The sequence below is a fragment of the Gallus gallus genome, chromosome 1, assembly GCF_016699485.2.
Source record: "Gallus gallus isolate bGalGal1 chromosome 1, bGalGal1.mat.broiler.GRCg7b, whole genome shotgun sequence".
Classification (NCBI taxonomy): domain Eukaryota; kingdom Metazoa; phylum Chordata; class Aves; order Galliformes; family Phasianidae; genus Gallus; species Gallus gallus.
Window position 1 is genome coordinate 7,889,323 of NC_052532.1, and position 27,814 is coordinate 7,917,136.

At 43.1% G+C, this 27,814-nt stretch overlaps 1 protein-coding gene across 8 annotated transcripts in view; it reads right to left on the reverse strand.

Moving 5' to 3' along the window:
* FAM107B (family with sequence similarity 107 member B) overlaps positions 1-27,814 on the reverse strand; it is a 63,166-nt gene that overhangs the window by 8,570 nt on the left and 26,782 nt on the right. For 6 of the 8 annotated variants that reach the window (XM_015299354.4, XM_424029.8, XM_040654767.2 and 3 more), the window contains one exon: positions 404-587. In XM_015299354.4, coding sequence (XP_015154840.1) covers positions 404-531 — 128 coding nt within the window. In that variant the 5' untranslated portion in view covers positions 532-587. Of the gene's footprint in view, positions 1-403; positions 588-1,632; positions 1,860-27,814 lie in introns of those variants that run through there. The other 2 variants (XM_046903411.1, XM_040654759.2) reach the window with 2 other exon arrangements.

Consider the following 27,814-nt stretch of genomic DNA (forward strand, 5'->3'; position numbering starts at 1 on the left):
TTTGTTTTGTTTTGTTAGTTATACATAGGTTTTTAAGTATCCCACCTGCAGGTGGTGTAGATAGCATCACTGATTACACAACACATAAACAGGGGGCAATGTGGCAAAGCCTTTGTAATGAAAATAATGATTCAATACTAAAATGGATGGCAAAGCTGTTTGAAAATAAAGTTAACAATTAAATTTGGAAAGGAAGATAAAATTCTTACAGAAGGAAGGATTGGACCAATTTAACTCAAACAAATAAACACCATGGTTAAGAATTGCAATCTTTTCATCTACATGGTTTTCATCAATGAAATATGTCCACTGGGTGTGGGGTGAAACATCATTTTGATGAAACTAAAACTCAAGCTGTGTGTTTGGGGTCGGGGAGTGGCACACATGATTGTCAGACTTTTACCTTTTCTGATTCATAAGCAGCTCTCTATGGAGGTCTTGATGATTCCGGGATGACTTCACAGGATTAATTAATTTCTGAGGTCTAATTAACTCAGGATTGTCATCATCTATGTAGTCTGGTTCAGCCATGATCTTTCTTGGAATGGGAAATGGATCTTTGGGTTCTGTGTCCTTACTCACAGTATCTGGAAAACAAGGGGGGGGAGAAATACTATGGTAAATCAACACTGAAAGGCCTTTTGAAAATGTATTAAAAACACAAAGAGGCACATTTTACCACATTAGTAATATTTAAACTTTTCTGGATAGATTTTGTCTTAGTAAATTAATGTGTTCAGTGCAAACATCAGCACCATTTATTTTAATAGATGGCAATTTCAAAACCCTTCATCCCTTCACTGGGATACACAGATTCCTCTCATTCTAATAGCTGGACAAATGTTCCAAGTCAAACATGTGAAAAGCCCTGCTGATGTTAAATAAGTCATAGAATCATAGAATAATTAAGGTTGGAAAAGACTACTGAGAGCACACAGTCCGACCGCTGACCCATCCCTACCATGCCCACTAACCATGCCCCTCTGCCTTTCCTTGAGCACCTCCAGGGATGGTGACTCCACCACCTCCCTGGGCAGTCTGTGCCAATGTCTCACCACTCTTCCTGAGAAGAAATTCCTCCCTTTCCACTAAAAGCTTTGGCCACAAAAAGTTCAGCATCTGAAACAAAACACATTCAGAGCAGTTCTGTCTCCACTTGCTGTCACAGAAAGCAGCACAAAGAGTCCAGTATGATGCAGTTTGGTGAAACAAACACTGGTCCCTTGATTGGGCAAGAAAAAACAACCTCACAGCATGTGGGTTTTACAGAGATGAATCAATGGGACAGGAAAAAAAAGACAGAGACCTCCATCAGCCTGACTGACAGAACAGCCGAATGCTGCATGCTGCGGAGCACAGAGCTCTGAGATGAGTCAGAGAGCCACTGGGGTTTGCCACATATCTTCCATTAGAAGTTGAATCTGTGTTTTAATTCAGATCCCACTGTTACCAGCGCTTACCTCTTGGCACAGTGAAAAGGCTTCCACTGTAAGACGTGGATACCTTCATACAGAACATCACCAGCACGCAGCAGGGCTGCGAGTGGGCTTACAGATGAAGAAGGGGAACTACAGCACTCGTTTGTCACTGGATGCAGGGAAGCCACGCTGGATTTGAATGTGTCTAACGTACCCTGTAAAGCCCTTTCAGTGTCTTCACTTGAAAGCACAATGGGAGTTGTGTGCAGTTACTGGTGCTACATCTCACACATCGAGCTTCTGCGGAGCTGATCCCATGAGAAGCAGCTTAGCAGAGTGAGCTGCTCTCAGGGTGGCCCTGGCGTTAGTTTTTCATGGTGAGGACATCTGTAGCATTTCTGAACTCTGTGGGAGTGTTAGTTCTCACTGGGATCTCTGAAACTAGTAGAGAAAAAGTAGCTGTCAGCAGTGCCAACGGTTCAAAACAATGTAAGCATACCGCTGCAGATGGCACAGACCCATTACTGATGTTGACTATACAATAAAAATACTTCAGTCAGCCCTTCGGAGTCCTTCTTGCTTCACTCAAGCAACCACCCATCCCCACAAACATCAAATACACAGAACCCTTGGAAAATTCAGATCAGAAGAAATTCAGTTCTAGTCTAACCTCCTGCTGAAGGCAATATCAGCTATGGGTCAGACCAGGCTGCTCAAGGCTTTATCCAGCAAGGTCCTACGTCCCCTAAGGCTGCACAGCTTCTATGGGCAACCTGTTCTCAGGCTCACTGATCTTCATGGTGAACCTTTCCCTTACAGCAGCTGTGTTCCAGCTTCTGCCTGCTGCTCTTTTCCTCCTACCGTGCACTGCTGGGAAGACCATGGTGCTGTATAATTGCATGTCCTATAAAAAGGCCAAAAACTACCCCAAACAGAGCCTGTTTCTCAATGCACATTACTTAGAAGCATGGAAGTTTACCTTCTTTATCAATGACTGAATAAACAAGTTGTTGTTTTTTTTTCCCCCCTTTTATTTATTCTAAATAATAATGCAGCAATTCATACTTCCTTGGTGTTCATGTCAGGCCTATCACAACTAAAACATCTCTGGTATCCACAGGTTTCTTTTGGTCAGAGAATGGATATAAACTTCTGTTCCTCTATACTCTCAGCTCTGTTGCTCTGGTAGGGCTTTCAGTGTCTTGGAAGGCATTTATCATCCACAGCTCTCCATAAAAGTACCGTATAATCATAAAAGTATAGTTTTCTATATACAGTATAACTGTGTAATCAGCCAGAAAATGACCTGCTGCTTCTTTAAGACAAGTTTTCCATCTGCTTAGGCAAAGATGAAAAATGCAGAATCACCCACAACTGTTCGTCATGAACCACATATTGGTCTTCTAACACGAGCCCCTGAAAAACAATTGGATCCAATCGCTTCTCAGAAAGTTTGATGTAATATTTTGCAACTTGGATATTTGCTTTTGGCAAAAACTTAAAGTGGAGTCTATTCTTCTTTCTTCTGTCCCGTTTCTATTTTTAAAAACGTGTATTCAGCTCCAAGGTCAGAAATAGTGGTTTCCTAATGTAACATGAACTCTACCAGAAGCAAGCGTGAATGAATGAAATTCCTTTGGGATGTGAAGACGCTTTCTGCATGTGATTAAGTTGCAAGTGATTTCAGCTAGGATTTCCAAACAGAGCGAGCAAAATAGGGCACCCAGCTCCTGCTTACTGAATCCCCTTCCACCCTTTGCAAACCTGGGCTGGCCTGGCTGAAGGCCACCATCTCAGCACTGCAATACACAACCAACACAATTAACACAGTGTGATTTCTACCCACACCCTCTCAAAGCAAACATTTAGGAAAACACAGGTAGATTTCACAAAAGGAGACTGAGGCACCAAGAGTTCAGCACACAATAGACAGGAACTGTGCTGGAAGTATAAACACTGAGTTTCATTCTGATATTCAGACAACATGTTGGTACATCAGCCGAGTTGATAACAGAATCCCTTCAGTTCAAAAACAAAGTTTAATGCAATGACAATTAAAGTTATAATAATGTATTCAATGAGTCCCTGCTATTCATCACTGCAAAAGCCACAGTTCATAGAGCCGCTCTCAGATCATCACAGTGAAACATGAAGCACAATTATTATTACATGTCATTAGTAATGTTCCAGCATTACTGGAAAGACAGGGGAGGTTTAGGTTAGATATTAGGAGGAAGTCTTCACACAGAGGGTGGTGATACACTGGAACAGGTTGCCCAAGGAGGCTTTGGATGCCCCATCTCTGGAGGCATTCAAGGCCAGGGTGGATGTGGCTCTGGGCAGCCTGGTCTGGTGGTTGGTGACCCTGCACATAGCAGGGGGTTGAAACTCAATGATCATTGTGGTCCTTTTCAACCCAGGCCGTTCTATGATTCTATGAATGCTTTCTGCATAATTCTCTCATGTGAATCTACACAAAGTATTTTACATTTTTCCAAGCCTTAATCCAAATAATCACTTGGCAGGAATATGCTGCCTTCATAGCACTGGAGAGGCTCCTTTCAGTCATCCACACACCCAGAGCAAGCATAATCCCTTTCTGCATTTCACTGTTACCTTACAACAAAACTGAGATAAAGAGATTTGGATTCGCAGGATGTTCAAGCTGAGCTTGTTCTCGGTGTAATAATTGCATGCTAGAGGAATGCAAGTAACACTGAGGGGGAACATCTCCAAGAGAAATGTCCATTTCTGGTGTTCTTCACTTTTTATTCCATCTGTAGAGTTTTGTCCAGCAAAACTCCCTGCAAGACATATGCCAAGTTTGCTATGGACAGCCACTGGCATTTTTAGCAGATTCAGTGTAGATCTTAACAACACTGGGTGAAGGATTCTCCAGATGCCAGAGCGTTTGCAGCAACACAGCTCATAAGGCTTCAGAGAAGGAAGTTCGTGCCAAAAAAAAGATCATGTTTATATGGCATTCAGGGAATTGCATTTATTTGCTCTCTGGTATTCATCATACCAGAAATCACCCTACACACATGGAATCTGAACATAAAAATTCCTGAGGGACACCAGACATTTATATGATCGTACATATATGAGGCATTTTCACCCTTCAAATGGTTCCCACAATTATTTGCAGCTGTGGAAGCAGAGGTAGACTTGAGGCCCCTTAAAAAGCAGACAAACAAATGCCTAAGAGTACAGATGAACATCCAAATAAGACTAGTCTAGGATCCAAAAATTACATTAAAGCTAAATTCATATCATTTCCTTTTTGTCTTACTAAATTACTGAATTAATATCTTCCCCAGAAGCATTAGCCCAAATGCTGGATACCTCCTGAAATCAGATTTTATTCTGGAAAAAGCCTGGACATCTGTTTTGAGCTGTACTGCAAACCATCAAACACTGTTTTTCAAGACTTACATTTTTAGATCTTTATACTACTTCACAGACTCGTGGTTTGTTACAAGTAATCCAAAGGCATTCTTTAGGAGGAAATCTGGTTTTAGTCTCCTCCTTCCCATTTTGAGAAGAATTGGAATAAGAAGTGTGCCAGCTGTGCCAGCTCAAACAGTGCTGCCCTGCACAGTCCAGCTTGGATGGAAAGCTACTTCTATACACACTGAACCTTCCAATCACCTTCTCAACACTGTACATCAAAGCCCTTCACCATTATCATTTTCATCTAAATGCACTCAGTGCAGCAAGAGGCACTTGACTACAAAGATATACTTGATTAATCCATGATTACAGATATCATTAATAACTTCCCACAGTTCACCCTTTCATTCAAAGTTGGAGTTGCTGAAAATAGAATGCAAAATACTCTTCCCAGGCAGGATGCTAATGCCAGCCCATGTCCAAGCAGTTTGGCTTCCATCCATGCAGGCTTCTGCAGCTCAGAGGGACGGTGAGGTTTGGATCACAGCAGACTAAATGAAGTAGCAAGCCTGAAATTTTGCTGTCAGTACAATGCCAGAACAGTTTAACCAACAGCACCCTTCTTACAGGCAGATTTTATAAACTCTGAATGTATGTAACCTTTCTCCTTTGCAATAATGTTTGTTGGGATTACCTCGCTGGAATACACCAGTGAGAAAGACCTCCTAAACTACTATTAAATGCAAACAGAAATGGTTAATTTATTAAAAGTATTTTTAACCCTCATCCTTTCATTCACCGCAGTCTGATGGCACACGTGAGCCTGGCAGATTACACTGCAATTAGGCCCACATAAACACAATCACATTAACTCAGAACACCTTCCTGATTACAGTGGCTGTGAACAGGTTCCATCAGTCTCCAGCCTCAAACCTATGGAGCAAGGTATTGGTACCAGCAGCTGATGGCTTCATTAGTCACACAGCTGCCAAAAGACTGAAGGACCATGGAGACTCCTCACAGTAACTGTGGTGCTGCTCCTGATCACTTAACCAGAGCAGCCCAAAGCAATTTCAGCGATGCCATGAGTTTGGAGAAAGGCAGGGCTCACCAGCTACTGAAACTATTCCTCCTGTCATATTAAAATGAACTAAAGCACTCTAAACCTTAAGGATATCCAGTTAACATTCATTTTCTTCCCTTAAGTACTGCTGAGAATGTAATGTCAACACAGCACAGATAAAACATCCACTAGATGAGAAACCAGAAGAAAAAAGGTCATTTTAAAGATGTTTGCATTGGCACTGACACCTAAAGGGGAAGGCAATGCAAGATCTGGGGCACTGTTCCATACTACCACAGTTCTCTCAAATGCAAAGCATTGCTTATGGCTCTCATACAATTTGAACACTACCAGGCAATCTCTGTTCCTGCACTTTGAAGTTCAGTCAAGCCTTGGGTGCTAAGAGAAGAGCCTACATCCCCAGTGAGGCTAATGGCTAAAGGGTGATGATGGTAAGGGCACAGTGTCTGGTCCCTCTTAGTCTCCAGTCTATCTGGAAAAAAGAAAGAGACAAGAGTCCTGAGGAGTATTTTCACCTTAAACTGAAATCATGAGAACCAACGAACATGAATTTATTGTAATCCAAAATAATTTTCCCTACAGCTGCAATCTCTGTCAGCATATCTGAAACGAGCTAGATGTACCAGCAGCCCTACATAGTTGAATTTCTTCTCTTGCTTGGTTAAAATGCTGAAAAGGTACCATTGAAGCCGTGCAATTAGAGGTTGGAAAGGAAAGAAAGTGCCTCTTGAAAATCTGCACACAGAGGTGACTGTAAGAGCAAAGGGAAGAAAGGAAACCAAGACTTGTGTTCACCGCTGCAGATGGAGACCGGGTCCTCTTTTTGCCAGGCAGGCAAAACTCTGGTATGGATTTTCCCTGTAAAACTATTTGGCATCCATGTTTTATTAGAGCAGAGTAGGAACAGAAAGACACAGGATAAAATCTAGCAGGTTGTAACAGCACACATCTTCCCAAAATGTTAGTGCCTGGCCAACCCACTGGCACACTGTGCTTCCAATGTGAGATTCACAGAAAACAAAGCACGCTATGCACCTTGTATCATTTCTGTTCCTAAAAAGCACTGCATGTACTCATTTCACAGAACACTGACATGCCATGCACACCTCCTCCCTTCCATCTAATCCAATGTCATTCACTTGGCAGGAATAAATCACAACTAGCAAAGACGTGCAACTGAAAATGCATATGTGGCTTTCACCTCTGTGCTACGCGGTCATTATTACACACTACAGTAAACATGACATTCAGGAGAAGTAGGTCAATGTACATTTCATACAAAAACAGAGTGTTAACTGAAAACCAGAAGTTCCAAGAGTCAGGGGACAGTTTCTTCAGGACTTGACTGTTGCAAATGTGAAGAACTATCAAACAGTGTCACCCAGTGGTAAAGGACTTCCTACAGACAAGAACAGAAGCTTTTGGCACAGAGAGCAGTCAAAGCAGGGGGAAGTGGAAAGGCTGACCAAAATCAGTGCTTTTCTACAAGACTGCTAAACTTATCAGTAAACAAACAAAAAATCCCACGGCCTTTTAGTAGGAGGTCCTACTTTTAAGACAGTCAGTCTGTGAAGCCATCAGCATTACAAGTTGGTCTTTTCTCAGTCATAGGAAGGTTTAACATTAAAGAGGGGTATTTCCACTGGGGGAAAAACATCCAGAACAGCCAGCAGCATCTTATTAATATGGAGAGTGGAAACATTTCAAACATCTGACATCAGCTGCCAAAAAGAGACTGGTGAGTCTTGAATGCTCTTGAAATCTAGTTCACACACTTCAGCAAGATTCTTCCACACCAGAGAGGAACACACGATGATGGTTGTTTCTGTATTTTTTATGTTGTTCACCAAGAACTGATGAGAGAGGTGAGAGAGCAACATGTGTCTCTGTGCAAGGTCCAGGAACACAGGAAGTGAAGCACTGGAACAAGGTGTCCAGAGAGGTGGTGGGTGTTCCATCCCTGGAGACATCCAAGGTGTGCTGGATGGGGCTCTGAGCACCTGATCTAGCTGTGGGTGTCCCTGTTCACTGCAGAGAAGTTAATCTAGATGAGTTTTAAAGGTCTCTTCCATCTCAAACAATTTGTTTTTATGATTCTAAGTTAAATAAAACTCTCTAAATAGAAATCATCTTCTGGATGCTACAACAATGATGGCAACAATGATGACCAAGAGAGATCTGAGCAGTTTAAAGCCAAAACAGGCAAACCAACCTTTGATAAGTATATATAACAACATTTTGGAGTAAGAGAGGAGTTAGGTTACTTAGCACTCCTGTAAATATGACTGGCACAGGAAGCACAGCTTTGCTATGTATAAAAATAGAACATTAAAAAGGAAACCAGCAAGTCTGCTGATGACACCAAGCTGTGGGGTGCGGTTCACGCATCAGAAAGAGAGGATGCCATTCACAGGGACCTAGACAGGGCTTTAGCAGTGGGCCCTGCTGAACCTCATGAGGTTCAACAAATCCAAGTGCATGGTCTTGCACTGGGTTGTGGCAACCCCCACTACCAATATAAACTGGGGGATGAAAGGATTGAGTGCAACCCTAACAAAAAAGACCTGGGGGTACTGATGGATGGGAAGCTGGACATGAGCCAGCAACATGCCCTTGCAGCCCAGAAAGCCAACTGTATCCTGGGCTGCATCAAAAGAATGTGGCCAGCATGGCAAGGGAGGTGATCCTGCCCCTCTGCTCTGTGCTGGTGAGGCCTCACCTGGAGTACTGAGTCCACATGGGGAGTCCTCAGTACAGGAGAGACATGGACCTGTTGGGGTGTGTCTGGAAGAGGGCCACAAAAATGATCCAAGGGATGAAACACCTCTCCTATGAGGACAGGCTCAGAGAGCTGGGGCTGATCAGGCTAGAGAAGGGAAGGCTGCGACGTGACCTGAGAGTGGCCTTTCAGTATCTAAAGGGGAACTACAGGAAAGAAGGTGACAGAGTCTTTAGCAGTGTCTGTGGTGACAGAACAAGGGGAAATGGCTTCAAGCTCAGGGAGGTTAGGTTAGATATAAGGAAAAAATCTTTTACAGTGAGGATGGTGAAGCACTGGAACAGGTTACCTAGTGTTGTGGTTGATGCCCCATCCGTGGAGACTGTCAAGGCCAGGCTGGATCAGGCCCTGGGCAACCTCATTTCAGGGCAGTTGGACTAAATGGCCTTCAGAGGTCCCTTCCAACTCTAAGTATTCTATAATTCTACAAAATGCAAAAGCAGTAACGTTAAGAACTGGAGAATACACTGTATATTGGTGTGGTCAAAAGAGCTCAGTCCACTTGGCTTAAAAAATGTGCAGTTTAACACCAGCTTGTTTATCCTACAAGCAGCAAGCCTGAAGATGGTTGGAGACAGGGACTAGACAACACATTCCTAAAATAAGGCACACACTTTTAAAGCGAGGAAAATGCAATAGTAAAGTTACTGAAAGATTTGTAGTATGAAGTCAAAGGCAGTTCAATCACATGGAGAGATCAAATTACAGGATAATTATCCCTTCTAATTTTACAAATGTATAAGTCTATGAATGCAATTAATAAGCATTTGAAATGAAATCTGAAAATTAGAATCTCTGCATTAATCAGATTTACATTAAGTATGAACAGCAGCAAAAATGAGACCAAGTGAGCTGAGTAGTTTACATGCTGCTTAAGTTACACCAGTGCTGTAAATCCTCAGCTCTTGCCTTTTGGAGTGTAAGGGTTTAGTGAACCTCCAGATCTTGCTTTGTGCCTCATGCTGATCTTTGGGATACACCAGCACTCTGTTTGGAGTTATGGCACAGCACGATCTGCTGAGCTGTCATGCCTCCCCTCGTTAATAATGGGTGTACATTGTTTCTGAATGACAACTTAAAAGAAATTCTACATAAAGGATTATTATTTTCAACACATTTAGAAACACTGGCATAATGAAAAACACGCAGTGTTCTTCAGTGCAAGTGCAACTTGCCCGTTTCCAAAGTATATTCATAGGTAGTTACATAAAAACTAAATACCTCCTCAGACCAGGCAGATATGAACCCATTACCTGCCAACTGAACCTCTCAAGTTCTCTTCATTTTCCAGGAAGAAAAGCCTTTCCTAACTTGGAAAAAAGAAAAAAATTCTGTGCTAGTAAAATTGTTATTTCCAAGTTCTCTCTTTGCTGGTGAGGAGCTTCAAAGAGGCTTATAGGAATTGGAGTTGGACGGGATGATCCTTATGGGGCTCTTCCAACACACAACATTCTATGATTGTATGAATTTTGATTCTGTAACACAAAGAATATCTTTCCTTAGAAACAGAGAAAAGGAAACAAAAAGGAGCAGTTTTCGCACACAGATTACTACTCCAAGCTAATACATTCCCAGCTTACTCACAGGGAAGAAATAAAGCCTTCACCTCTGCAAGTTGGTTTTAGCTCTGGCAACTACATCCACATTCCAGTCTGCGCTGTGTCCACAAAGAGACACCCTTCCTTGCCCAGACCTGTTTTATCTGCTCCCAGCACTCTGAGATGTATTTTAGGTATGTGGCTCCTCACTGCAACTCAGTCCAAAAGGGCACCACTACAAAGGCAAGGAATAAAGACCTGAAAGAAAAGGCCAGAATAAAACTGATGACCTGATCCTCCCAAAGGGAGTCAAAGCAAGAAATTAAAGAATAGGCTGTTCCACACCCTCCTCGTGACCTTAACCAAAGGTACCATAATTCTCTAATGGATTTACAGAGGAAACTGGGGGTGTAAGAATGCATGTCAGTCAGAACAAGCCTTCAGAAAACGTATGATATAGGAGCCATGGCACACATCTGATGGCTTTAAGACAGCCAAGCTTGATATGCATGAAGTTATAAAACTGCAAAGGTGATTACAGAGGACCTGAAAGAACACAATGTGCCACAATGCATCTACAGAAACGTCACCTCTTCACTGTTTAATGGAAGGACTCAGAGCCCCCAAAAACAAGAAATTATAGAAAGCAAAATTATTGACACTGGGTCACATCTGTCAAAGCTGCTGACTTTTACATGCTCTTTAAGAGCAGCTACAGTCAGCAGCTTTTACTGCAACCCCATCAACCAGGAAGCTCTGAAGTCAGGGCAGAGCTGCATATCAGTTGGTACACAGCAAGTGAAAGGACAGCACAGCCTGCCTTGCTTGCAGAGGAAGGGCATTGTTTTCTGAAGAAACAAGCCTCCATCCAAACACCACGTCCATGTGCTCCTCACAGAGCTCAGCTGCCTGTGGCCTTTTAGCCTTGCTTGAATGAAGAACCCACAATGTCAACATCTAAACAAAAGCAGTCACACCAGCTTAGCAAGCACACAGGTGATATTTTAGCTTATACTCCGGCAGAACAAATTAAGTAGTGTGGTGACACTGGGCTGTATCTAGGAGGTTTTCTAGAACATCACCTTCTTTGGTTTTCTTCAAAAGGCTTGATGAAATTCAGGGAGGGAGAAACAAACCACCACTCCATAATCCCCCCATAGAGGAACTGCTCAAGAAATTCCCAACAGCTAACAAAGAAAAATAAGAAACCAGAAGGATGACCCCAGTCTCTCACAAAGGGATTGTTTGTTGAGCTTGAGTTGGTGACAGGAAAGGAGCTTCCTACAATTGTTACCTTTCTGCTTGACAGACCACCTGGAGGGAAATCCCAGCCTGTCCTCCCTTAGCAGCACTGATGAAGGGGCCCAGCCGTGCCACCAGCATCAGTAGGAGCCCCTCAGCTCTGCCCCTTGCTTCCTTCCTTCAGGCTTTCAGCAGGATGGATCATTTGCTGTATGTGCTGCAGAAGAAATGGACCTGGGCTTAAGCGTAAACTGGGAGAACTCAAAGTTTGTCAGCTCAGCTTGCAAAAAAATGCAAACGAACAAAAAAAGGCAGCAGCCCTAGGAGGTACTGCAGGGATCTCCAGCAAACTACTAAAACAAACCACCCACATCCCAGAGTCACAGGCTAATTCACAGAGGTCCTGTCTCCTCATATTTGCAGGAGAAAATAAAGATAAACCTCAAAGAAAAAGAAGCCAAAGAAGAAAGGGCTGCACAAGACTCACAAAGAGCCAAGAATGGACTGAAATGCCAATGGTCCTTGGCATAGATGTCTGCTGCCTAAACACACTGTGGCTGGGGATCAAAACCAGTGTTAGGTCACAACTTGGCTCTTGCTGGTTAAGGTCCGAGGAAGCAGCGCACAGAGCTTCTGGAGAACAAAATACCATTTGTCATTCACAGACAGTCAGACAGAGGTGAATATCTATTGGTAGACTCTCCTCGCTGCCAGTAGCAGCTGTACCTGTTGGTGCCTGAAGGCAGCCCTGGTTTTGTCCCTCTGCTGAACAGAGGACATGGGCTCTCACTGCAAAGTGGGCCCAGAACCAAAGAGGAAAGCTTGTAGGCCAGCAAGCTTAATGCACAATAAACCATGCTAGGAATCCTTAAGACGTCACCATACTGTGTCCCCAGCAAGATACCACCTTACTGTCTGAGATATTTGTACAATGAAGGAAGAAACATCAAGAGGTTTTTCCGTGGTCCTCTTCCTGCTCTCCTTCAATAACTAAACGGGCTATTAAAAAAAAAAAAAAACACAAGGAATACAGAAAAATTGCAATTCAAATTCCAACAAGTATACATGTGATCGTGGTTTTTAAACACATCTCTGTTTTGGAATCCTAAGAGACTGAACAAATGGTCACTGGTGAATACTGAGAGCACTTCAGTGAACTCAGTGTGCTCGGTCACAGCAGTGAGCACTGCCACTGCTAGTGTTCTCCATGGCTATGCAACCTCCAACTATGTATTGTCTTGTCAGGAGGAGGGGAAAAACCCTTGAGATCAAGGGTGCAAAGGGAACCGGTGCTTGGGTAAGCCTCTCATGTTTTCTTGATTTCTAGAGTTGTGCTTCACCTGCAAGAATGATGGCCTGCAATACACCCGTATTCCTATCCATAAAGGGAGGTGGAAATCCCTTCACTGCAAATTCTTGACCTGTACTACACCCCCTCACATTTTAAGCCCAGTTGCTCAAGTTCCTACATCTAACAGAGTTGGTCCATTCTCTTGCAACATTATCACTTCCTCAACCTCCTTGCTTAACAAATATTGCTAAAGCAGAAATTCAACATTTCCTTTATTTTTTTTTTAATTAGACAGACTTTTTGGTTTTTTTTACTATGTTTCACTAAAGAAGTATGTTTCAAAACTGCGAAAGAATCACTGAGGAAGGAGAATTCATCAAAAAAAAAAGTGGGACCTGTTCATGATAACAGGCTTGGTCACGACAGAAGCTCACTCACTCAGGAGAGCTGCCCCGTAATTACATTGAGGAACTGAGTTATGACAGAGGAAAGAGAACCTATTCTCAGCCCTACCAAAATCTGGACTTGTGATGCTGAGCAGGACACTTGGGCCTAAATTAATCTGGAAAAGGCTGTGGTTGTCAGCACAAGACAGTATGTTGGATACCAAAGGCAGAGAGCACAAAACATGCTTTTTTGGGTGAGCAGATCAGTAAGAGACATCATAAATTATGACAATGCTATGCTTTGTTCTATTTTAGGCAGCACTTTGTAAAAAAATTTGGAGACATTTCCTGTTAAGCAGACTTTTATGATGGAAAAAATGCTTGTTTTAGGGTCAAAAGGCATAATCCGAATAGGTAACTGGCTGCCTGAAGATTAGGAAATGAAATTGGTGATGTTTAAAATAAGCTGGTCAGTTATGGGTTAGCACATACACAGAAGAAAGCTTAGTAAGAGATTAAAATCAATAACACACCGGCTGGAAATTTTCTCTTGGTGTCACAGAAGAAGTGCATGGGATTTTTAATTCTTATGCCTTAAGGACCATCACTGCCATTTTCACTCTGTATCTATTTCTATGAATTTCTTCCTTCCCAAGTTATTAGCAGCCACAAGAGGTTTTTTGTTGTTTTTTTTTTTGTTGTTTTTTTTTGGTTGCTGTTATTTGTCTATTGATTTCTCATTTAAACAACAAACCCAGACACATAAAATGCATATTTTCCTAATATGCACTGGGAAATACGTCCTCAGAAGCGTCTCCAGGATGAAGGGCCAGAATAAGAGCTGGGAGCCTTGGGGCTTTCCTACCCGCTGGTGAATGCAGCACTTTCTTCTCAAGCGTGTCAGTAATAAGATGGAGACTCATTTATCAAAATCTGTCCTCTTTAAAGCAGCACGCACTGCTCAGTAATCTCAGCGCTCAGCAGGGCACAGATTTTGCATCTTCAGACACTTCATCAGTGCAAGTTTAACATCCACGTTACCATCTGAATTACAGTAACCGTTAGTGGCAGTTGGGTCTTATTTCATCACAACATTAATAGTCATCTTTCAACACCAATGTCAAAAAAACAGCCTTATTTTTTTTTTTATTCTGTATCTTCTACATATGTGATATTATAAGCACGGAATTCCCCCCCAGTCTGCTTAGCCAACAGCCTGTTTGCACAGGGAATGGTGCCCCACCTGTTTTCATACTGATCCAAAGTAAAACAATCCCAAAAGCTGTGCAGAAACACAACAAAGGATCCATTAACAGTTCTTCAGTGCATTCGGCTATGAAAGCAAACAGGCCATCAAAACTCATCCAGCAGCCTTCCCCTGCACAGATCATAGAATCATAGGATCCTCAAGGTTGGAAAAGACCACTAAGATCATCTAGGCCAACTGCTGACCCATCCCCACCATGCCCACTAACCATGTACCTTAGTGCCACATCTGCTCTTTTCTTGAACACCTCCAGGGACAGTGACTCCACCACCTCCCTGGGCAGCCTGTGCCAATGCCTCACCCCTCTTCCTGAGAAGAAATTGTTCCTAATATCCAACCTGAGTGCTGTGTTTTGAATTCTTCTTGTCCCACCTGTACGTTTCCAGGGCTGCCAAGGGCAACAGCAGGGGTACTGATGATAACAAACAACAACTAGTAAATGTCTGGGCATGGTGGATATGGTTTGAATAGTGTGTAGCTCAACCAGATTTGTCTAACGGATCTTTACCAGCAGATGACAGCTTGCTCCAGCCAGTCCCAGATCTCAGACACCCTACTGTAGCACGTGGCTCGTGATGTACACACGTGTTCAAACAGGACCTGCAAGGAAGCAACATCCCCCGAACAAACAGGCACTGTCAGCTGCCATTGTGCAACTTTTTCCAGTGCAATATGCTAATGAAAATCAGAAGGCGCATCTATTTGTGTAGGTATCAAGCAAAGTTACTCCGGATCCGAAACAGATGTGCCACATAAACACAGTCAGTTACTATAGGGAATCGTGCACAGCTACAGCATTGCAACCAAAGCAATGCAATCTGTAGGAAAAGGTTGGAATTTCAGTAACGGCTAACATCAGACTAGAAAGCATAGGTGGAAAAATACAATCTCCCTATTTAATAACATAACCAGGAAAAAAAAAATCCCAGCTTCCTCATTGTTCGTGATGTACTCAGGCCATGAAGAAGGGGTCACAGAAAGCTGATTGAAATGACAACACTTCAATCATTATTATTTGAGTTTCATTAGAGCTCATGTTATAAATGTACTTTACGAAGCGAAAACAACTTTGCTGTCCACAAACACATCTGACACAGTCACTAATTGCCTACTGAAAGGGCTGCAGCATTTTCCCTAGTTTATATCCCAAACCTTCCAGAAAGTCAATGAACTCTGCAGCCGAACGAATTGGAGAACTTTTGGAAGTTTTATTTTCAACAGCTTTCAGTCCTTTTCAATCCTGTATTCCTCCAAAGAAATATGACCCTTGGACAAGCATCTCTCATGCAAAGCTAATAGCCCAATATCCCACTCATGTTTTAGTTATTGGTTCAGTGGAACTTCTTCAGAAAAAATAAAGGTAGGTGGGCACCTCCATCACCAGAACTCACCTTGCCAGCCCTACAAGGCTGGTGCTACAAAGCAGGCAGTGCAAGATGGTATCTCCTATGCCTCTGAGCAGCAGAACCGTCACCTCCCTCACGGCGCACTATTATGGCATTGTTCTGTATGCAGCTCAACTCACAACTGCACCATTTCAAGCTCAATACCCTCTTTCAAGAGTCATTTCCTTCTCACAAACACACCTAATTAAACATACACCTTAGGACCTGGTGAAAAAACAATAAATCTTTGTGGCTCTACAGTGGTCCATATTTTGAGACAGGAAGTGTATGTCTGCAAATCAATTTTGATTCACATCCTACTGTGCTCTGTTTTCCTATGGCTCCTATTCAGCATAAACATTTAGTACCGTACCAGGAAAGCAATGCTTGCAGTCACATTCACACAGTGATAAAAACGACAATGTGAATGTTAAAAGTTGGAAGTAAATGGATGAACTTTAAGAGTCAGCAGCAGGGGTTTACTCGAGTGCACGCCAGCAGATGTGCCTGTCCAGAAGCAGAAGTGCTGGTCTCGCTGCTGGGGAGATCAGCACATTTGCTGGCTGTTTCCAGCACAGCCCTAAACAAGAAGTTTGTAGAGGCTACAGCATGGGCATTTTTCAGGGAGATCTATGCAAAATTTCAGAGTTCTTTAAGCTCGGGTTATTTCCATTGCTAGAGAATGGTGACGTCCATTTTAGAGAAAAAAAAATCCCTTCCCCCAAAATCCCCAAAATCCCACAGGACAGCTGCATTATGTCAATCAATGGTTTGAGAGACAGGAAGAGATACTATGGTGCGTGAGTAAGGTGGATACATGAAAGACCCAAGAAGAACTTCATTTGAATTCTCACATCTCGTTCTCCCCTTCTTTACATCAGGGAAATAAATACTTCCGATAATTCAGCATAGTTCAGCTGTAGACATCTTCTATTAACCTTACTCAAGACCTCAGTTAAGAACTGAAGACAGCAACCACTTGTCATAGCCTTTTTCAACATCTTTTATATACCCCACTCTACTCTCTGTTTATACCATTATTATATTATCTAAATATAAACAAAGACTTGATTAAAACTACACATATTTATAGAAGCACTCATGTCACCTACCTTTAGGCCTTCAACTGCTGTAGCTAAAATAGGCAAGCAAGCTCCTTATAGCATTAGCATGGTGATCCAGGGGGCAAATGAGAGCAGCTACCCTGATCACTAATGTTAGCTATCACCGCCCTCAATCAGTTTCCAGAGTCATTCACCTTCCTCTGCTGGGATTACATGAAGCCCAGGGGGCATGGGCTCCCCAGCCTGCTTTTTGGTAGTACTGGGAAAGGTCTCTTTGAGTAAAAAGTACAAATAGTGAGAAATTCCACCCCAACTTTCATAAACTACAGTAACACTGAACACATCAACCTGTCACTGCTTTCTCTTGTATCTCCTGTGTCGGATATTTCAGGCTTCACACACTGTGTAACATAAAACTGTGGAAAGTAAGCAGTTTAATCATTTCCTGTATTATTCACCACATTGTCTGCAATACCTTGTGGATTAATTATCTAGATAAGAAAATGTCTGCATGCGGCAAGCAAGTTCTAGGTCTGAAGCAGTCGTCTGTGCTCATGCAAACTGCTGCATTAAGATGAAAGCTGAATGAGGAAGAACCCATCCTACCTACTCCCCATGGGTGACAAAACCCCTTTCCTCCCTGTGCAGGAAGGTAATCAAACCATTATGCAACTGTGGAAAGTCCCAGTGACTGGGAAAAGAGAAGAGAGGAAAGGGCTTCTGTGCCTGGAAATCAAACAGTTTGAAAGGGCAGAACAGGTCACTAAGTCTGACACATCTAACTTTTTTCATATGAAATCTAATGAGGAGTCAAAAAATCTCATCAATCACCACACTAAATTACCATGCCATAAATGCTGCATAGTATAAATAATTTTTCAGTCCTTCATGTAGGATTCTGAAGAGTAGTGCAGTACCATCAATGTTTCAACTCACTGCTGAACCCAGAGGATCCTCAGTACCAAAAGTAAAAGGATGTTCCCTCTTCTAGCTCTCAAGCACTCAAACCTGGCCAGAAACTGCATTACAGCAAGTCCAGGTTGGTGATTAGGAAAAGGTTCTTCACTGGAGGGTGATGGGGCATGGAACTGGCTCCCAAGGCAGTGGTCGTGGCCCCAAGCTGCCAAAGTGTTTGAACAATGCTCTTGGACACATGGTCTAATTTTTGGGTGGTCCTGTGTGGAGCCAGGGTCGGACTCGACGATGGTTGTGGCTCCCTTCCAACTGAGAACAGTCTGTGAAACACTGAGTTCGTAGCGTGGAGGTGGCTACTCACAAAGTGGAAGCAGGGCATGGAGGAAGGGGGAAAAAGAACAAAAAACAGCTACTGAGTGTGATCCTTGTCATTCAACACTGGCATCTAAAAGATGTAACATCTCTATGTTGTTGCTTTGAGCTGGTCTACACCCATTTAGGCTTTATCTGTAGGGGAAAAGAAAGAAGAGAGAGAAAGCGAGAGAGAGAGATCAGCACCTCCAGGAAGTGACCAACCCCATTTATCTTAGGACTGGGTAACAACTTCCTTTAGAGAGTGCTTGAGCTGATTTGCCAAAGTCAGCCCAATGATGAGATACCACAGCCAAGACAATGGAGCCCTACTGTACCACGAAGCCCTGAAGCTCTGCCAGCCACTGCAGCAGCCATAGGAAGCCTTTGGGCAGAACTTTTGCTCCCCTAACAGAACCCTTGGGCATCCACCCCCACACAGCTGGAAACGTCTCATTTCTGTGCATCCTGATTAAGCAGGAGGCACACATTTCTGTTTGGAGGCAGTGCAAATCACAGTACTGGAAATACCAATGGAAATATTTCTGTTATTTCCAGGCCACCAAACACAAGTAGCACTTATTAGTTTACTACTCTGGTTTCCAATATGAGGAACGCCTCGAAGAGAAGCGCTTTCTTAAATACGTACCAAATGCCACTGAACACAGATGTGCACACTGTGTTGGAGGGAGCTGTTTTTAAATTAGCTTTGAGCATTTTCTAACTTAAAAGTAAGGGGGGAAAAAAAGAGCACAGGAGGAAACAGTTGTTGCTACGAGCAGCGAGGAGGACAGATTTACATCTAGTTTCAAAACAAAGTGCCAGCAGCAAAAAGATTAGATTATTGATGCAGAGAGAGAGGGGAAGTTGCAAAGCTGCTCAACGTTTCAAGAAGCTGTGAGGTTTATTGCGCTGTAGCTGGGGAAAAATCAAAACATTCTTTGAGTAGGATTTAGCAACTCAATAACAAAAGTCACATAGATTAAATGCCGCGTCTGTTGTTATAATTAAATTAACAAAGTAATGATGTAATCATGCATGTTTTTCCCCTGTGAAATACACCTTGTGTAAAGATGGGTTGTCGGTGCACACATTTCCCATTCTATAAATGAAAGCACAAGCCAAAATCACCCTTCCTGCAATGCTATTAACATGGAGAAAAATTACTCCAGGGATAAATCCGGCCCAGAGATGGTTTTTACCAGAGATGAGTTTCAGAAGAAATTCTCCTGCAATAGGGCTGCATGGAAATACTTGAAACATTTTCACTGACATTCCCAAACCACTTCTTTAAAAATATACTGGAGCAGATATTTCCCAGTATTAAACAGGCGGAAAATCTGAAGACGGCGTTTTACACTGCTCTGTTTCCAGGGAATCAACTTAATATTCTTACAGTCTGGACATGGGTCTTATCTGGGAGGGTCTTTTTGTTGTCTTTGTTTGGGCAGGGTTATTTTTGTTGTTGTTAGTTTTAAAATAGCTAAGCATCCGTACTCTTAAATAAAAGCCACTTTATGTGCAGCTCAGCTTGGGTACTGAGCATTGAGGAGTTCAGAAATTACAGGTCTGCCAGGAGAATGAGAGCCATACACTCACAAAATGTCATGTTTTCACACTGAGATTCCACGATCAGATTAAGAACTACTATAAATAACATCAGGTTCTTCTCTGGGCTGGAACGAGCTGGAGGTAGTCTATTAAAATCAATTAATCTTCCTCAGCTTATCTGACTCGCTCAGGAACATGCACAGTTTTTGATATTACAGTTCTCCACAGGCTGACATACGCAGTACTGCCAAGGGCAATGGCCTGGGTTCACCTTCATGTGTGGCAGTGCAGTGCTGGAGACCTGCAGCAACGCACCCATAACTCTTCTCCCACAGAAGTGCACCAACTAAAACGATGTAAACAGACACCAAGCACATGCAAGTAGCTGAAAGCAATGTATCTATAGGAATTAACAAGCACTGTAATCATGTCTTTGCAGAATCACAGAAAATGGGGCTGAAAGGAACTTCAAGAGGCCGCTCACCCCATCCCTGCCACACAGCAAGCTGCTGCAGCACCTCAACATTCCTCATGTCTCTGTCCTCTGATGTTCCTGAGCCAAAATGTTTCATTCTTGATCTCAGTCCAAAACAAGATCTGACTTAAACCTGGTTATTCAGCTTGTTTTAAGCTCAAGGTGCTTGATTTTTAGTGCTGATACATATACAGAAAATCCATCTGGCTGGCCAGTTCCTAAGCCATAGTGAATACAGAGCTGGGCCTGTGCTAACTTGGGGACAGAAGAAGATTTAAATAGGGAGAATTTATTTTTTAGAGCAAGAGTCGACCATGCCAGAAACAAAATCATAATGAAAAGTCTGTTTAAGAGATTTTCATTTCAGAAGCTATCTTTAGCACTTCTGGAGAAAAGCACAGGGGACGTGAGAAAGCCCGCAGTGCTCCCACAAGGCCGCCCTCTGCAAAGAGGGGTGGCAGGGCGTCCATCTTCCCACTGCTGGGGGGAAGAGGCCACTCTGTTCCCAGAGCACTCTTCTCTCCAGCACTACCCTGACTGGCACTGTTTTCCATCCCTTAGCCTTTAAAAGCCTCCTTGCAATAAGCACGTACTTCAGGCAGCCCTCACCCACCAGAAAGACACAGGCTCAGAACTGTCCCATGGAGCTTCTGGCCTCCCTGCTTCCTGCCTCCAAATCCTCCCAAGGCACCAGCATAAAGACAGAGCTCCTGTGGGGAGGAAAGGGGAGGCTGGCATGGAAAGCCATTACTTACACGGTGCTCCATTCTGCAAACTAGCACTCAGAAGGTTCCCCCCAGCACAGAAGGATACAGGAACAAAAGAAGAAGGGTCTGGACATCAGATCCTAGTTTTAGAAAAGTTTTAAGTTATCACAGCAACACATTGGTTCTTGTAAGAAGCAGCTACAGATCACGAAAGAAAACAACCCAGTAAGAAGAACGTTTTTTCCTTCCAGAGCTTCCTATGAAGGCAGCTAGGGCTTCTTTAGAGGGGTTTCCATCACTTCTGCCATAGCCCTGAAAACAACCTTGTGCACATAAGGAGATGCAATCCCGTCTCACTGCAGTTCTAAACCAGAATATATATATATATATATATATTTTTTTTTTCCTCCTGTCTGTTTATTTCTTTTCATGCAATTATTCAAACAAATCACACTCATCCATCTCCTGGGAGTCAGTTTTTCCCCAATAATTACGAGTTTTTTCCCCTTCTCTGATGTTCTGCAGGGTAACATCATTTGGGGTTTACTGATGCTCTTTCAGGGTAGCATGGTTTGGGGTTTTCTGGGGGGGAGTAGGTGGTCTATGATCCCTTTTCAACATTATAAAACCGAAGGCAGAGTGCAAGAAAAATATGCGACATCTCTATTGCTTATTTTTGCAATCTGACATTTTCATTTCATGTCATAATGAGTCTAATCAATCTCTCCTATATTACAAACAGATCGTATCCCTAACTACCCACAATTAGAAATAGCTATCCAATTTCTTTCTTCCAGAATTGCATGAAAATTAATGTCACTTGTCACAAAGAGTTCAGACTACAAAAAGCAGCACAAAACACCAAGTATTTAATTCCGCATCACTCTTTATGCAGTTCTCAAATCAAAAGCAACAGTGTTAAACACTATTATTAGTTCCCCTGCTTGGATCATCACTCTGAATAGAGGTACTAATGAGATGGAGCCCTGCAAAGCATTTTCTTAGAAGCAATGAAAATCAAAACTAAATTGGAACAACTTGGTTCTCTGGATTAAAAATCCTCTGCAAGTCACATAATTACCAAGAAAAGTACTGAACGAGGAGTATTTCCGGAGGCTCTGCTCCTTCTGCACAGCTGGCAGGTGGGGTACCTGCAGTGATCCATGTGGGAGCCTCTCAGTGACCCTGCTAGGGATGTGGTGGTACTCATCAGTGCGGTGCAGGAGCTGTGCTAGCAGCAGTCCAGCATGGGACTCAAATTCTCAACAAGGAAATTCCACCAGCTGCCTACTCATGGGACTTGCTTGCTCTGCTCCAACTCATCTGATCCATTCTCTGAGATGCAGCAGGGACAGTTGTCCCAGTAAAGCAGGAGGAGTACTGCCTTGGCTCATGCTGTCACAACGGTCCAACCCTCTAACACTGGCAGCTGCAGTGGAAGCAACTGCTCTGCTCCTGCGAGGAACAGCCAGTTGCTGCTGCAGCCACGTCTCCCCCAGCTGATGCACATGAGAAGTGGGGACACTTCTTTTTGCTTACAGAAGCTTTGCCTTTTGTATCACTTCAGACAGAGCTCATGCCACGCGTATCAGGTTCACTCACTTGGTGTGCTTGAATATTTTAAGGAGCAAGTGGCAAACAGGAAAAACAAAAACAAAGACCAAGAAGCTGGGGTAACACTGAGCCCTTCTATAGCGACAGCTCCTGTATCCAGCACTAAGCAGCTATACCACATCCAGAATGGGCAGCTTTACCAACATGGGACAGCTCCCTTTCAATTCCCAGCGCTGCCCACTAGTGCTTTGCTAACACTGAAATACAGACTACATCTAAAGCAAAGATGGACAAGGGAAAACAAAGAAGCCAGTGATTCAGACTCATCTACCATCTATTCAGATGTAACATCTTTTTCATAACATCTGCCTGTTCTGCCTATGTGCTAATAGGAGAGTGAAAAATGGGGTTGTAGAGTCATAGAATAGCCCGAGCTGAAAGGGATCCATAAGGATTGAGCCCAACTTCTCTTGCAGATGTGCAAAGCTCAGCCAGCCAGAGAATAGGCTACAGGTCAGATAAACTGTCAGGGCACGTGTATGGTGGAAGACAGCATTTTTTTTCTTCACAAGGTAGCAAGATGGACAGATAGTAATGCCTACTGCAAAATCATCCTGCAGACAGTGAGTGACAAAAGGAGGGATCCAGAACAAGTACATACATCCCATGTAGGCTAAATACCATGTAGAACATGCAGAAATGGGCATGTAATAACTGCATGCTGAATCCTGGACAAAACACCTATGGTCCACCACCCAGGGGATTTCCAGGGAAGCCTCTGAAAGTCTAACAGCTCACCAGCTATTAGTGAAGCCCATGTTAAACAGGACACTAAAATAATACCAGAAGATCCCTTAAAAAAAGATACCAGGTATCCCTTATTAGATCTTGACTTGCCACTGAATGCAGTAATGAGACAGAATCCAAAGACTCTCCTCTATTTGAGCAGCTCCCCTGAGGCCCAGTTCCTCCAAAACAGAAAGCAATTACAGAGCTTTCTGTCATGAACCATTAACCTCTCCACTGCCAAAACCTTAGGATTCCTAAAGTTTCATTTCACACATGAAATCCTTTCATACTCTTCTAAATCCTTGATTCAATCAACACATATGAATGGATATTACCTTTATTTGGCTACTAGCAAACTAAATATAACCCTGCTGGCTTTAAGTGAAGTAAAGAATAGAGTGCAGATTCTGAACTCTGATGGTTATATAATTTGCCCACAAATATTTATGTGCATCTTCCAACTGCTGACTAAATCAAAACCCGCAGAGAGACATGAACCATGGGGCAAATCTTTCAGCAGGTACAAGTCAGCACAGCCTGAACAACTTGACATACATAATTATGCTGCCAAATACTTGATCAAAAGAACGGAGTAGATGCCAGCATATGCTTCATGTATAACAGAAAAGAGGGTCTTTGTTGGACAAGAGTTAATTTAAGACTCATAAGAGGAATTGTATCATATCGTTTAAAAGAAAATCACACTCCAAACACATGTGCAGGCCTGAAAAGAGACAGTAAAAAATGTAAGAAATTACCAGTGAGGTCTGCCCCAACACATTTGTTCTGTTCTCTGAGATGCAGCAAGGACAGTTGTCCCAGCAAAGCAGGAGGTGTCCTGCCCCAGCTCATGCCATCGCAAGGAAGAGATCCAATGGCAAGGGATAGTATTACCTACTGCACACAGAGAACAAATGTTAGAGCAGGCAGCCCACTTGCTGCCCCAGAGCAGCTGCTTCAACATTTAGGCTGACCGTTCTTCTTTTCTTTGGTGCATCATGTAGCAAAACTGCTTTGCTGACCCAGCAGTGCCAGATGGCAAAAATGTTCCATAGAGGAGTAGAAGGCCTTTGGGCTGAATCAGTGCCTGGTAAGAAGTACACGTGGTTTATATAGCTCTGAAGCAGATATACAGCACCATACTGATGCCAGAAGCATGTGGATGCTGCAGTGCGCTTGAGGATACAGCTCAGTATACTCACAGCAGAGCGATGTCCTCCAGTCATTTCCAATGATGGTTAAAATTAACAATGCAATGGGATGTTTTCTGTCTTGTCTATTCCCACACCTTTGTCATAAAGGAGCACCGAAGAGGAAGCCATTAGTTAAGGCACAAAAACCTTGTGTATTTGGGTGAGCAGTAAATGACTCTGTGCTGTAGATATGCACACAAGATCAGCTCACGCTAGTCAGAGTTGTGTATTGCAAATAAAGATTCAAGCAGCTTGCACTGCACAAGCACCACACTTGCAGCCTACTTGTCTGCCAGTTTTCTTGCATACATCCAGTCACCCATCAGCAACAGTTCCCTTTCTTACTTTAGTCTTGTTGTGTGGGTTCATCAGATCCAGAAGACTTGAAAAACATAAGCTGCGTATTTTTGCTTTTTGTTGGGACAAAAACAACTGATACACTGAAACCTTCAAAAGAGACCATAAAATTGAAGTTCACCAACCACAAACCATTTCCAAAGCCATGGCTCATTTCAGTTCTATTTCACACATTCACACACACAGAGTTTTTGCACATCTACTGAGAACAAAAGATATGTTCAGATGTGCTCTGAAAAGCCCATCACGCAAGTAGGTATCTCATAAATACAAATAAGAGGCAGTTCTAGTCTGATACAATACAGCAGTTTTAATCCAACACAAAATCTTGTTGGCACTGTAGCTCGAGCCACACAATTTAAAGGAAAGTCATCAGACCTCTGATACGAATATTTAATGTTCAGAGAGAAGAGGGAATTTTGTGTTGAGAAGCTGTTCCATCAGAAGCACATGTTGTTCTCTTAAACACTGCATGTTTTAAATTAGGGTTAACCAGCTTGTAAGCTTGCTCACAAGATCTCCAGACCCCAAACAAAGCCAGAGGAACTCGGTCAGAAAAGCTGTGGACAAACAAGATTACCACCCTGCCATACTAGTGAGAAGAGCCTGTCAAAAAGAGAAGAACCACGTCAATGGAAAATTTTTAAGTAATTATGACTAAATATAACATCTTGGTGGTGATTTTTGTGTCTTGTTTTGTCCCTACAATCTTTCTTTTACAATAAAGACATACATTTCTGTGTGTTCCAGTAGATAACAAAAGGCAGCAAAGTCTTCTTCAAACTTCTTACGCCTCAGGTCCAAAGTGATGGCACCCTTGGGGGTGAGTTGGAGCTTTTCCTTTCAGGTTCCACAGGATAGAAGCAGCAGCACTGAAGCTAGGGAATGGGGCCAGTAAGTGCAGGGGAAGGTAGAGGAAATACCTTCCCCGTCCCATGTTCTTCACAGGTCTTGTCAAAATATCTGTAAGGCATCCAGGATTCCCAAGCAGATTGGAGGGAGGAAGACTCATAAATTCACATCTGAAAGTGTCACTGAGAATTATAATTTTGAGCTAAACTACAAAAGGGCACAGGAAATCAAGCAGAGGATCCTTTTCACATTAAACCTAGACAGCAAGGCAAAGAGTGTTTATTCTACTAGAGTGAAATATTTTATATTCAGTCATCACCACAGTGCTGAATAAAGCGAAGGAAAGTGTTGTTGCTTCTTCCTTTCAGCATCCTCTGCTGTTGCACCCTCTGCCATCCACATTCCCACTTCCTCTCACACCTTCCTGAAATGTCAGTGCATTGACTTTCTAGGAATTTGATCCGAGTTCAAAAATCCCCATCTGTTCCCACTGGAGAAGAATGAGATCAGACTGTAAATGCGTGACAGTCTCCTCACAAGGAGACACGTGAGCACAATTTGGTCACATATAAAAATCAGTCCCAGCTTCCTTTATTTAAATTAAAAACTACAGGCTCGTCTCTGTCTCTCTGTAATAAAGTATTCAGATAGTCAGATCACAGAATCATGGAATTGTGCAATCATAGAATCCTTACAGCTGGAAGGGACCTCTGAAAGCCATCTAGTCCAGCTCCCCTGCAGTGAACAGGGACACCACAGCTACATCAGGTTGCCCAGGGCCTGATCCAGCCTGGCCTTGAACGTCTCCAGGGATGGGGCATCAACCACATATCCGGGCAACCTGTCCCAGTGCCTCACCATCCTCACTGTAAAAGATTTTTTCTGTATATTCAACCTAAATTTACCCTCTTTAAGCTTGAAGCCATTTCCCCTTGTCCTGTCACCACAGACCCTGCTACAGAGTCTGTCCCCTTCTTCCCTGTAGCCCCCCTCTAGATACTGAAAAGCCACTTTTCAGGTCTCCCTTCTCTTCTCCAGGCTGAACAGCCCCAGCTCTCTTAGCCTGTCCTCGCAATCATCACCCACTTAGCTTAAGTGTACATATAGGCAAGCACTCTCAAGACACTTCATTAATCTAAATTTATATGAAAGATGTTTAGAGTAATAGACATGCATGCACACAAGGAGTTTTTCAAGACTTAAAAGCCACTGGGTCTTGAGAAATGTGGCTCTGGTAGTACTTATTACAGTCATTAGACACCAGCATCATCGTCGTCCCCTCCCTTATCATTTTAAGAGCTTTTCTGAACATCCTGATTCTCTACTTTGAAGCATGCAATGGGTACCCTTGACAGAAGTACACACGCACATCAGGAGAACATGTTCAAAAAAGGAAATCATCATAGTTTGTCATTATGGTATGCAGCACTACAGTCAGCCTCCAGGACACAAATGCTACAAAAAATGCCCTTCATATGAGCACATCCATCTTGCAATTGACTTGCAGGAAGAGAGAGCAGGAGAAGGACCAGCAGCAGGAGTGCAGAGGAGCACATCCACTGGGATCGGGCACGGGAACATGCCTCAGTCAGGGATTCCCTGACTGCCTGCAAAGAACTTTGTGCCCTATGAACCATTTTGCAAAGAAATTTATAAAACCTCAAACATTTTAGAAGGCAAGACTGAGATCTGTTTCTGGTGTGCCTAAATGAGAAATTGGAGGTGCAGTTTGGGTACTGTGCGTGCAGCAGGCAGATTGTGCTATGGAGCATGTCGGTGGCAAGCTGAGCTGGGAGTTAGACTTAATTACACTTGTGGGTCCCTATCAACTTGAGATATTCTATGGTTCTATGGTGCAATTACTACTCTCAGTAGCAGTGGCAGCACCATGCTGCCATCAGGCTCTTTGAGGAGGCTGTGCTGCTGTTGAGTGATGCACACCACACAGCACATGTGAGCATCAAACACATCCCACCGTTTATACAGAGATGTCTGTGTTAACTTTCACCACACCACGTCACAATTAGGACCACCACAGAAAGCGCTGTGCAGCCCCAAGTTTACCAACACCAACACCCAGAGGCAGTCATGGTACCACTACATGCAGCTGGGCACCCATGGTAGAGAAAAGGCATTACCTCATAAAAGAAAGGCAGGACACACCACAGCTCCTGGGAAACTCACATTTGTGTGCTCGTTTATCATCTGAAATGCACAAAGTTA